We start from the raw sequence: 14,043 nt of genomic DNA on the forward strand, positions 1-14,043 counted from the left end.
AATGTATACACAGGAAATCAGAATGTCCTGTGGTAACATTTTAAATAAATGGTGAATTACAAACCAGTGTATGTGAATCACAGCTCCATGATCACACACATTTCACATTAAAAACAAGATTGGCAGCTTTAAGACTAAGTTATAAAAACCTGGCTATTTGTTTTTATTTAGACACTAAATCCCTAATATATAATCACTTAAATTCTCTAAATCAAGAGCCAGTTTAATACTTTAAAATATATTTCAATTCAGTAATTACTTTGGAAAGATAGCACATAATTATGATGCTTCATATTATAACCAGAAAATAGTTCAGTTCATTGATTTTGATCTTAAGGAAAATATGTTTCCTTTTTTTTTTGAGATTTAGACTTATGTGTAACTCTCTTTTACCTTATTTGGTGCCACTAATGCACTAATGTATTGATAAAGGAAAAACAAAAGTTTGAGTTTATAACATGAAGCAAAACAGGACAGAAGAAAAGGGCCATTGAGGAACAAGAGTGTTCAGCAGATTTTGGAGAACCAAAATAAACGGCTTAATGAAGAGTAAAGAAAGCCTTACGCTATGCACACATTGTGGGAGGGTTCAGTATGGAAGAGTAAGTAGGGAAGCCAGACTAGGAAATTCCAGAAAAGGGGGAAATTAAATTAATGCCTATCAATCCATGTCTGTGATCATTCTATGGCCAGGGGTTTTAATGGGCAAAAACAAAACAAAACTAACCATCTGAACAAATAAGAAAGAGTTTTAACTATAATAAATGAATAATTCCAGGAATAAGTAAAACAAAAAATACAGAAAAGATGCTGCTGAAATGCAGGGATTCCTTAGTTTGCTTGGAATGATGCCCATGGAGCATTATAAAATGAGCCATGCCCCATATTTAAAATATCTGTCGTTTTATGCTTAAATTCAAACAAATATAAATATTCTCTAGACTTTTAGAAAGGCCTTGAAAAGGAAAGAGTCAGATTTGTCTTGATTCTGCAGAACATGTTTATAAAACGTGTTTATTATATAAACACTCCACTGGTTTTCAACGTTTAGAATCAACCTATATCAAGAATGTACAAGAATCTCTTGCATGTACAAAATAGAATGTTAATATTATAAATATTGAAAATGAAAAATGGCTTGGAAATTGTTAGTGCATGCATGGAAACTGAACAAAAGTGTTAATCTCATGTTTTACTAAATAGAATGACAAAAGTTACTCCATAGTTCATTGAAAAGCAATAAAGATATTATTTTGCTTTACAAATTTACAAAGCTAACAAATTAAAAAAACTAAAAGAATAGAATATTACTACCTCAGAAGCATTCCTAGAAAGGCTTGTTTATGTGCAAATAAACATACCTTAATTGATAAAAATTACATATATCTATAATTCAAAAATCGTATATATCTTTCTATAATTCCTCTCTCTAGTTCTCTATTGAACAGATGCCAATCTAGTTACCAAAGGGACTATTCTACTGAATGTAGCTGACATAACTTTCCTATGTACATATATGAATATTCAACAGTGAATCTCAACATCTTGTACATCCACAAGACTGGGATTCTAATTAGAATAAGATACATTTCATGTTTGTATAAATATGTCAAAATAGATTCTACTGTCATGTATAACTAAAAAGAACAAATGAAATTTTTTTTACATCTCCAGTGCAAAATCCCTGGGTCAGGTCTTAGCACTCATCCTTCTGATTTGCAGTATTTGATACTATTGAGGTCCAGCAGATAATGGTTACCAATACAAGGTCTGTTGAGAGATTTCCTGGATTCAGTTGAGAGATTAGTCTCTGTCAAACTCTGTACACTTTAATTGATCTTTTCATTTTTCAGTTTCCTTCTCTGAAAAGTAAGATCAGTGCCTGTGTTATACACAGGATTGCCATGAGGATTATAAAAGATTGAATGTGGGTGAAAACTATTTAGAACAGCAATTGCAACATGATGGGGCTACATATTAACTATTCCCATCCATCTTTCCCTCCTCCTTGGAATGGTTCCTTCACTTGCTTTCCATGACACAAAGTTTTCCTGGTTTTCTTCCCAATTTACTATCTGAACTGTTAAAATTTCCTCTTCCAGGTCTTGCTGTTTCCTTAATCTCTAATCATTGGTGGTCTCCTCACCCAACACATTAGTTATCTTCATCTGTATTCAGATTATGCTGAGTTTATTGTCTAGTCTCATAGATTTTTATAAATTTTATAGGTAATATCTCCAGAATTTTTATCTATAAACTTAAACTTCAGTCTGGCAGTTCCAATGGTCTCCTTAATATTTCCAGCCAGATATAACTCACAGACTTTTCTAAGTTGACACATCAATAAGCGGATATTTTACATTCCACTACCAAAACTGCTCTTCCTACATTCTTTTCAGTCAATAAATGAAAGTCCCATTTTCTAACAGCCAATACTAACAATGTTAGCATCTCCTTCCTGTTGACTCTTTCCATTAGAAATCTGTCAGTTTATTTCACTGAGACTGCCATTAAAATACATTTGGAACTTCTCTCCATTTCTACTATGGTAGTCCAAGCTTTTCTCCATGATACTATGCTATCTCCTTTCCCAATGCATTCCATTCTCACTACAGTAGCGAGAGGGATGCTTTCCTTTTTCTGTTTGTATCCTCCTCATGGAGCACTAGCTTTCCAGCTTGCCAGGATTAAGCCTGTCTTTACAGTGATGACAGAGCCATACTAACGTCTTACTTGTCTTTTTTTGAATTATATCCTACTCTTTGGCTTCCTTTCCTCTGAACCATTCCAACTGGATGTTTTCTCTTTTTGATGTAAACCAAACAGGCTCCTAACTTGGGGTTGGAGGGCTAGTTCATCTGTCAGCCTGAAACCCTTGCTGTTATTAAACACCTAGTACTCTTGTTATCTGGGATTGGTATCATCATCTCAGTGAGGTCCTCCTCAGTATCCTATTTAAATTTGCAAAAATGTATCTCTTAGGCCTGATGACCCCTTTTCTGATTTCTTTTTCTCCAACATCAGTGTCAAAATTATTACTACATACTTCATTTTCCACTGTTTGTCACCCATGACTAGAATGGGAGCTTCAAGAGAACAAAAATTTTTAAAATCTATTTCATCCTCTACCATATTTCCAGTGCCCATCAGATTATTTGCAGCATCCTAAGGGTTTAAAGAATATTTTTAAATAAACAAATGAAGAGTGATAGATGGAGAATTGTGAATCAAAATATAATGACCAAAACAGATAAATAAGAACTATTCTAGAAGTATTATATTCACTTATGTGAGAGTAACTACTAAAGATAATACTTAAAACACAATAAAATATATGAAAAAGTAATACCTAAAATAATTAAAGGGGTTACCTGTGTATAGTTAGATGACTTGGAAAGGAGTAAGCATTATTAATAGATTATTATTTTTAATTATGAGGATATTATTGTGAATTATTTTAATATATTAAATAAATTTAGAAGTGGAATGCACATGTGTGATTACAGAATGTGACAAAAGAGGCAACAGTGATGAGATAAGCAATGTTTCTAATGTGGGTCAATGTATTTTGTTATATATGTGACATGTTCTTTAAGTGGGAGAAGGAAAGTTAAAAACAGCTAGTTTGTTTATTAGATGCTAAGTGGTATGCTAAGTAGGCATTTTACCCATAAATCTGTTCATGCAGTCTCTTCAACACCCTCATGGGGCAGTTATCACCATTCTAGTGTAAAGGTAAAATTTCTAAGCTGATTCTAAGCCGCAGAGCCAGAGTTAAAGTGTAAAGGACAGGCTTGGGTTGTAAAGTAAGAGACCATTGATATGCAAGGCTTGGGTTGTAAAGTAAGAGACCATTGATATGTAAGAGACCATTGATATGTTAAATACCTTGGCTACCCCAAAGCCTTTGATCTCAGTTTAAATATTCCCCCCAAGTTAAGAGTAACCAATCACCCCCGTCCAATCTGTTCCCACCAGTAAATGTGCTAACCTTGACTCAGAGTTGTTTTTCAATTTTCCCGCATCTCTTGTTGATTTGTTCTGATGTATGCAAAGCCCCCCACCCCTGCCCTCCCCAAGAAGTGTACTTAAGCTCTGCTCAACCCCTGCTTGGGGCTCTTGGCTGCTCACCCTTCTTGAGTGGGCCAGGAGCCCCAGCGCGTTGGAATGGATCCCCAATAAACCCCCTTCTGCAATTGCATGAGTCAGTCTCTTGGTGGTCTCTTCCTCCGACGTTCCGCCAGACCCTTACACTAGTATTTCAGGTAAGGAGACCAGAATTTGAGAAGATTAACTCCACCTGTCCAGTGCCACTCCACTGGGAATAGACAGGTAGGATTTAAATACAGTTTGCCAGACTCTTTATGACAAAAACTATACAAATGTGTCTTTTTCTACAAAAACTAATTATTCAGGGTTCTCAAGCTGTCTAGATAATGAAATAAAAGCATAGAACTGAACCAAAGTATGTATGTGTTTGTTGTATGCTCAGGATCATGGTCACATTTTTTAAAAAAAATTTATTTGTTTTAATTAGTTATATATGACAGTAGAATGCATTTATGCACTTTGATATATCATATGTAGATGGGATAAAATTTCTCATTTTTCTGAGTGTACATGTTGCAGAATCATATGGTCATGTAGTTATATATATACATTAATGATATCTGTTACATTCTACTATTTTTCCTATCCCCCATCCCTTTCCCTCCCCTCCCATCACACACATTTTTGATTAAACACCCCACTCTTGATTTTCAAATTCCATCAAAGAAGAAACTCTTTCTTTTCAATTCTATCTATGACTGAAAAAAAAATCCTGCTTTTGTTGTGTTAAGATTCATAAATGTCCCTTTTCCTTTTTCTGTTTTGTTTAAAGTTTAATTGATTCACTGACTTTTAAAAGAACACACTATAGGCCACAACACAGAACTGAGTCAAGCAACTAATTGAAACCAGGTTCATGAAGGCTTAAATTACCAGAGCCTTCCTGTCATCTTAAATTAAACTTCCTTATATACTTTTCAAGATTTATAACCCCAGGCTGAAAAGCTGTAACCGTCCCAGTTTTAGAGTGAATCTCCCAGAAGGAAATGATGTTTCCTGGAAAAGAACCCCTGGAAGGCAAATGTCCTCAATGGGAAGAAGGCTCCAAGAGCAATGTGTGTGGCAGGGGTCACGAGAACCTTAGGAAGGGGCTGGGAAGGGAACGGTCACTCAGAGAACATGTAACCAGGGATTTTGCAATTAAAGTTATGAGTCCTACAGGAGGAAGTTCATCTCACACAGAAAGTGAACACACTTTTTATTTGCTCTTAAAAAATGAAAAGTAGAAAGACAGACGACCTTCTGTAGACATCATAATTTGTTTTAGATGTTGATGGGCCTTTATTTCATTCATTTATTTATATGCGGTGCTAAGAATCAAACCCAATGCCTCACAAATGCTAGGCAAGTGCTCCACCACTGAGCCACAACCCTAGCCTGCTGGGAGCCATCAGCCAAGTAGGTATGACAAATTCCTTGCCAGCTTACTCCCATGCTGTCTAGTGGAAGGACTTCTGAAAGGTGACCTTGCTCAAGGACCAGGGCAGGATCCGTGTTTAGGGTGTTCCCCCTTTAGAATAGGGCAGTTTAGCATAATAGGAGATTAGGGTGTTCCCCCTTTAGAATAGGGCAGTTTAGCATAATAGGAGATTAGGGTGTTCCCCCTTTAGAATAGGGTGTATCCTGCTGCTGAGTTCCTCTTGAGTGCTTAGGGTCAGACAGTATATTTTGGGAGACAGAAGCCCATGTGGGTGGATTTGGGCAGAGTAGTGGATTAGGGCAGAGTAGTGGATTTGAGAGAGTGGATTTGGGCAGAGAACGTGGATTCCCCCAGAGCGTGTTTGTAGACGGCCGGTGTGAGTTCGGGAATAAAGAATTGCTGTTTGAATATACAAGCTGTGTGGAGACTCGTGATTTGTGCCCAGCCAGAGACTGCGGCACTAGCCCCTATAATTTCTGAAACTCCTAAAATAACTATTTTTCATTTAGAAAGACTCACTGTGATCCCTGCTTTTGTCACTTATGTCATCTAAGTGATTTCTTACTTCCATTTTCACATTCTACTGTTTCCTTTATGTTTTAATTCTATAAAGCATAAACTAAAACATTTCTTCATGTGATTTAATACTACCCCTTGTAAACTGATAAAAGTGGCCAACTCTTTGATAACAGGATGAAAAGTAATTTAATAATCTCAACCAAAATTAAGCTAAAGGGCCTGCATTTTAAGAAAAATCACACACACACACACACACACACACACACACACACTCTTTTTTTTTTTAGGTTTTGGCAAATAAATGCTGTTTGGCAAATAAATGTTTTCTATGTGCTAGCATCATAATATTTTATATTTAACTAATTAGTACCTAAGAAAAATAAATTTTCATCTTATAACTATTTTCACTATGGTGTGTATTCCTAGATATTCTTATCAGAATCATACATTCATTTACCAGGTACTGTCTGCTGGTTTCATGTGCCAGGTATTGTATATAGTTTTACTGAAATTTAACTTTTTTCCTTTCCTCTTTTGTCAAAATGGAATAGATGAAAAAGTATTATCAGTAGAAATGCCCAAGACATATTTCTTGATGGAAATAATTCTTCTGAGTTTGAAAATTATAGGATTCTTTTTACAATGTATTATAGAACAACAAAGAGGATTTCTTCCATCTCCTAATTAATGATAATAGAAAATAACCATGATTCCAACACTTATAGAAAATTTTTTTGGACTTCATTAAAGCATTTCTCATATTTACCTTCCTGAAGAGTGAAATTTTAACCTACCCTTTTTCAAAAAAATAAAAAGAAAAGCTAGAACTATAGAATGAGCTGGATTTTTAATATTAAATAAATAAAAATAAGATGGTTAATATTTTGTATTATACTAAGGTGTTTAAATTTCATCCATTTGAAGTTTGTTCAAAGAACACCAAATTTAAATTAAATCTAATTATTAAATAGACTGAAATTTTTGAGAACTTACTTATTTAATAAATCTTGACCACTCCAAATATAACCAAATATGTTCCTCAGAAGAATTTAGCAAATTTAGAATCTGAGACCCAGTTTTATTTAAATATACATTCTGTATTTAATTAGATATTTTAATGCAAGTAGATAATTAAGTCAAATGATAAAGCTGATCAGTGTTCAAGATATCCACTTTTCCTCATTTATCATTAATTCAAACCACATAATTCAAATCATGTGGCTTTAAAAAGTATTTTTCCTTTTGTAACTTTAAATTATATTGCCAAGATAAAGGCAATTCTTCATAATAATATTATTTACTAACAAACTGAACATCTTCAGAGATGATACTTTTATGTCAAATTAGTTATAGTATCAGTATGTTTTTACTAGTCTGTAATAAAAATTGACTTAGATGTGTAATTTTTAAAGATGTATCAGTTTTCTTAATCAGTGCATCTAAACAAAGCATGACAAAAAAAGAAATTATAAACATTAAGTGGCTTTAAGTTGGCAGTGACATTATGCTGCCAAGCACTTCACTCACATTGCTTATTTATTTTTCACCATACCCAAAATGCTAACCATCTTGGTACCCTACACCAAACAGAAGTCACATTCAATATTGGAGGCAGCCACACCTCAGAGTGACTACCACACATAACAATCAGAAACAAAGGGAACCTAATGTTTACATTAAATAGACAAATGACCTAAGAATGATATGATATGGGATAAATTAGGATAGCAGCAAAGAGTTCAGTGCGTGTTGGCAATCTCAGATGGTCCCACTGTAAACTATGTTGAAACTAACAGGTGGTCAATATCATGAGTACTCTCAAATCAAAAACATCCAGTGATCTTTACTAATTTTATAAATACATATAGGTTTAATTTTTAATGTCTTCAAATTTTACTTATAATTATTTTTATGGTTATTTTTTATATTTTTTTTCAATTGACACAAAATATTTGTGCATATTTGTGGGGGTATAGTGTGACTTTCATTAAATGTATATAATGTGTAATGATCAGATTGGAGTAATTGGCATTAGTCATTTCTTTATGCTGGAAACATTAAAAATCCTTTCTATTAGCTATTTGGAAATAGTTAATTAATTGCTGTTAACTATAGTTAACCTATATAAAATGTTACATAGGTGTTATAAAACGTTAGAAGTTACACCTCTTATCAAGCTCCACTCCTGTTCTGATTAACCAACCTCTCTTCATCTCCATCTCCCCCCACAACTTTCTCTGTCCCTAGTAACAACTATTCTATTCTCTGTTTTTAGCTTTCACAAATAAGTGAGACTATATGGTATTTGTCTTTCTGTGACTGTATAACTATAAATCTCATAAAGCTTTCCTGCTTTACATTGGAAGCAGCAATAACACAGATTCATAGATCTTACAATAATTCATTTGAGATTTAATTATCAAGAACCTATTAAGTGTCAGAGTCTGTGCTAACCTTGGGACTATAGCAGTAGCCAAAAAAGAAAACTCCTGGTGTCCTTACAGGGCTTCCATTCTAGAAGGGGGGCAGTGGGGTAGTGAACAAGGAATATAAATATTAAGTAAATCTTAAGTAGAGAGTAATTAGAACTACAGAAAAAGAGAAAGTATAGCAACATCCAACGTGGAGTGGGGATGAGCAGACTGTAGCATTAAAAGTAAGCTTAAAGTAAGTGTGGTTGAGAAGTTAACATGTGAGCAATTAACTTAAAGGAGGTAAGAGGGTTAGCCATGGGCATACTGGGGAATTGTGCTCTAGGCAGAGGAACTGGGTAGAGCAGGCTTCCTAAGATGGGAATAGGACTGCACCCTGAGAAACTATTTTCAGGATTTGTACCAGGGAATAACATGTGCCAGGCAAGTTCAAAGTGTTTAATGTGTACATGTAACCTCTAAACAACCTTATGACATCAGTGTCATTGTAAATTCTTTTCTAACAAGTGAGAAACTTAAGCACAAAGAAGTTGAACGATTATATAATTTGGAATTGGTAGAATTAGGATCCAGTTCTCAGAGTCTGATTCCACAGGAGCACTGGATAGTTAGAGCTTTAGATGTGATTTGAACAGGCCACACATATGCAATCATGCTCACAGGTCTGCAGATACACCCACACGCCCACAGTGCTGTGTACACACTCAGTGAAAGGGAGCTGACAGGCGAGAGGAAGACAGTCTGCTGTCCACATTCTATTCCTCCTATTTCATGTTGGATATTGTTTTCTTTTGTAAATTTCACTTCTTAACCTTCAGATTGAAATGTTTATATGAAAGATGTTTAAATTGTTTGAAAACAACTGGAGTTATTTTCAAAATAGCAAAACTAAATTAAAAATTCTTATTGTGTAACATAAATATTATGGAGATATATACAATTTATTTTAAATAAAGAGAACAAAACCAAAGTGCTCTCACTGAAATGAAACAAAGTGCCCTAAGAAATTTTTATTAGTCTACAGAAAAAATGAGAACATTTTCCAAAAAAATACAACAAGCTTTCATCTAAACTATTTACTTCAGAGAAATCAATACAAAGGCATCATAAATCATGATTTATGACTCATGCCTCCAGAAAATGAAGATAAATGTGTCACTGAGATATTTTTCTGCATTAATTCTCTTGGTTTTAACACAAAAATACTACATTTCTTTCCCATGCATGTTAGCACTATGAACTTTTGAAAAATTCCTTAATTATATTGTTACAGATAATTCTACATAAATTATAATTCTTGGACTAATTCAGTATACACCAAATATATATGAATGAGACTATATATTAATACCTGAAATATAACATTCTTCAAAATGTATAATAAATTGTATAAAAACTGACTTTGAATTCCTTTATATCAGGGTCATGAGTACTGCATTCAGTAAAGTGAGCACCACACAAACCTTTTAAATATCAGTTAAAAAGCAGCTTAATCCTATTTATTCGAAGAAAAATTATCCAAATGTTTAGTTCCACCTTAAAGTATATTGATGAAAAGAATACTTTTCATAAAATCTTGCATTAAAAACAAAATATCTTTCCCTAAAATAGTGTAAAATCTCTAACTATAATATTTTAAAATATCTTACAATTTCATAATAGCCAGAGAGATAGGAAAGGAAACCTTTCCTCCGAATGGTCATAATTACCAGGAAATTTTGAACAAGAAAATTCAGACAAAAAATTCTTCATGACAGATAAAGAAACAGTGAGGTAAAGTACCTCCCAATGATATTCCATAGCACTTCCAGCATCAATATGATTTGTAGAAAATTACTTAAGTTATTTCTTCAGTTACTTTTCTTGCCTCTTATCCATTTGAATTGCTTAAACCAAATTCTACGAAATATTATTTCGAGAACTTTTCAAAATTTAGGTATCTTTATACCAAAAACACACATACACCTAGTAAATATGAAATGGTGTTTCCTGTTTTATCTTCCTGATTATTGAGGTTCAAGGAACTTACATTAACAAGTTTTTAAAATTTGACTCTGGTACAATTTTTCTTGACATCACAGAAAGTCAAGACAAGACTGGAAGGCTATCTGAATTCCTGAACAATGATAACCATCTCCCAACACTCCAGGGACTTTATAGTACATACTATGTTTTTGCTAAGAATATGATCATTTTTCATAGATTTAAAACTTACCAATTAATAAAAATTTCCCAAAGAGAATAAAACTTACATATGAATATAGAGAAAGAAATAGTACTTGATATAAAGTAGCAAACAAATTCTAATGAAAGCTGAGTGACAGGTTAAAAGGGAAGGTGATTTCTCAATGGTTGAAGAATTGCAATAAGTGTAAGGTGGTCTGTACATTTTAGTTTTTGGGTTGAAATTTATTACCAACAACAAATTCAGGGTAAATGGAGTATTACTAGGTTTTATGCTTGGATTCTAAGATGAAAAAACTTAAATGTTTACACGTTTCCACTATATTTTTTTTCTTTTTTTTAATTGTTGGTTGTTCAAAACATTACATAGTTCTTGATATATCATATTTCACACTTTGAGTCAAGTGGGTTATGAACTCCCATTTTTACCCCGTATACAGATTGCAGAATCACATCAGTTATACTTCCATTGATTTATAAATTGTCATACTAGTGTCTGTTGTATTCTGCTGCCTTTCCTATCCTTTACTATCCCCCCTCCTGAAAAGCATCTTTACATCCTCCGTCCTTAATATTCATTCATATTTATTCAATAGTGTTAATTTTAACAATGTCCTAGCCATTGCTCATAAACAAATGCTCTGATTTGCATAAAGTTGGTTAACTTACATTTCATTTTATGGTCATTTTTTTTTTTGATGTGTCCATTAGGTTAGGCTACAGTTCCATTTTTTCCATCAGACAATAAAGTCTGTTGGGATATTCCATCAGACAATAAAGGGTGTTGCTTTGAAGATATTTTGGGGATGTGATTAAAGTTCCTAATCAGTTGACCTTAAGTAAAGAAGATTATCTTACATAACTGGAATGCTCTGGAGTCAATTTGGTGAAAGGTTCTAGAAGTTGAACTGAAGCTTCCTTGAGAGAAGAAATTTTGCCTTGTGTTGAGCAGTTTCAGTGCATGACAAGAAAAATGTAACTAGCCCTTCCAGTTGGGTTGTCTGTCAGATTTCAAACTTATTTATCCAGTCCTGACAACCATGAACCCTAATTCTAAAAAATAAATCTATTTAACTCTTATTGTTTTTTTTTCCTGATTGAATACCGATTGATAAAATTCCAAAATTCCAAATTGAGGGGAAAAAAGTAAGGTTAGTAAGTTGCAAAGATTTCTGAGCACCCCACCCTAGGCTGTGTTTACATGTGCCAAGAGACTCAAATCAGACAGACATACATGTTTGTTTATATAAATACCCATTGTCTGTCTGTCTGTCTCTCTCTCTCTGTCAAACACACCACACACACACACACACACACACACACACACACACACACACAATCTTAAATTAAAAACAGTAGATTTCCACATGGTCAAATTCATATGTTGAACAGATCTGACATTTATGACAGATTTAATCAGTCAGAAGCATCAACAAAAGATAACTACGCAACGGGAGACCAGGACTCAGAGCACATTCTAAATAATAAAGTGATTTATAGAAGGAAGTAGTCATGCGACATTACTTACACCAAAGACATTTCACACAGTTTGATACAGAGCAACAATTATTATAAGAAAACAAACAAAAATGTTTCTCCTAAAGGATAATAGATATTGCTTTTCCAACCAAAAAAAAAGAAAAGAGTGGTTTTAACTTTTATAATATTAGTCAAATATTTCCATCACTCTAAAAACCTACATCAGTAAATTTTTGAAGTTGACAAAAAATAACTTAGAAAACTCAAGTTTATCTAGACAAGCTAATTTTCCCTGCATTCTCTGCTACCCTTCCTTACCTGGACTGCATATCTTGTTGGGTTTTGGCCTGATTGGCTTCCAACTGAGGCGAAGTGTGAGTGACTCTCTGCTGAAGTTCCACCAAGGACTGGTAGTACTGTTGTTGATGGTGTTGTTGCTGTTTGTAGCGAGACAAACTAAAAAACAGTCCTAGAATGGCTTTTAGGTTTCCATTTCTTATTTCTGTAACAAATGGAAAATACAAAAAACAGTATCATATATTGAATATATTCTTTTTTAACAAATGAAATTCTATATGCAATCCTCTTAAACCAAATCTATGAAGACAGAACTATGACTTCATTGTCTTGGTCACAGTGTCAAAGGAATCTGGATTTCTGGAAACATGCTGACCTTCCCAAGTAGCTAGGAATTTCAGGAAGAGAATGAAGGGATGAAGGAAGAGAGAACAAAACTCACCTAACAGAAATGCTGTTTTATCTGACCCTGAATTACAATTTTCCTAGAGTTAACTTCTTGGAAATGGATGTGCTTGCTCTCTTGTGCTAATCATTTGATTTAGTGCTCTGATTTCTTCACAAATAAATACACACAGCTGTTCCCAACACTGCAATGACTATGAACTAAAGAAAACAAACTACTTAAATTTTGTTTATCTTACATTTATAAATACTTATGGTGTGGGTATGCCTCAGTTGGATTTAGAGTAGCCAACATTCTTTCTAAATCACCCACTGATCAATTTATTTTACATATGTACATATGTCTATATCTTCCAAATTTACATATATATTTAACAAAAGACTATACTGTATCAATTTTTAAAGTTCCAATCTTTCTATTTTTAATTCATGTTATATATTATTAAATAATAAACATCAGCTTATGTCACACTAAATAACAAAAGTGAATAAATATAAGTAGAAATCTAGTTCTAACATGAAGGGCAGATATTGAGTAATAACATTTTGAATAATGATTAAATTTACAAAGTCAGCTACAACATGAGCCTACTTTTTTTCTTCTGCATTTATAATGTAACAATTAGAAAGAGAATTAAGAAAAACTTCAAATAAAACTATATAACCTCTTATCATATTTTAAATAAAACTTGCTATTGTCAATAAAACACATCTACCTCCGTGGTCAAGGTTTTATATCCCCTTATAGAGTTTAGGAGCATTAACAGGCTATTTGGGTTTCTTGATCTTTGGATTGTTTATTGGTTCACCCAAATGATGCAGTGGGAAGAGTCCTGTAAAATGTGCCACTGAACTGTTCTTTTACTCTCCAGTGCCCCCTCTGTTTCCATAATATAGAAAAGTTGTCTTCATCAATCTGAAGATATAGTGAGAAACTATTAATTTTACCCTATAAACCTCAATGATCTTGCTTGCAGAGTTTTTAAGAAAATTCATTGCTATTATGCATTTTTAATTCAGAACATCATTTTGGAGCATCATATAATTTTAAAAGACAAGTGGTAGTAACCTTATATTGATAAAGGTTATCATGTGAGAAGGCAGAGACATAAAATGAATATTGGCAGCATTTATAGCCTGCCTTTACCCACTTAGAAAGCAAAATATTTTCCTGGGAAATTTTATTCAATTATTATT

The 14,043-nt window shown here is 33.4% G+C and overlaps 1 protein-coding gene across 1 annotated transcript in view; it reads right to left on the reverse strand.

Annotated features, from left to right (window-relative positions):
• The window catches only part of LOC143389179 (neuron navigator 3-like), a 133,382-nt gene that overhangs the window by 87,026 nt on the left and 32,313 nt on the right, over positions 1-14,043 (reverse strand). Inside the window, 1 exon segment of the mRNA XM_076842411.1 lies at positions 12,463-12,646. Coding sequence (XP_076698526.1) covers positions 12,463-12,646 — 184 coding nt within the window.

Source organism: Callospermophilus lateralis, unplaced genomic scaffold (genome assembly GCF_048772815.1).
Source record: "Callospermophilus lateralis isolate mCalLat2 unplaced genomic scaffold, mCalLat2.hap1 Scaffold_44, whole genome shotgun sequence".
Lineage (NCBI taxonomy): Eukaryota > Metazoa > Chordata > Mammalia > Rodentia > Sciuridae > Callospermophilus > Callospermophilus lateralis.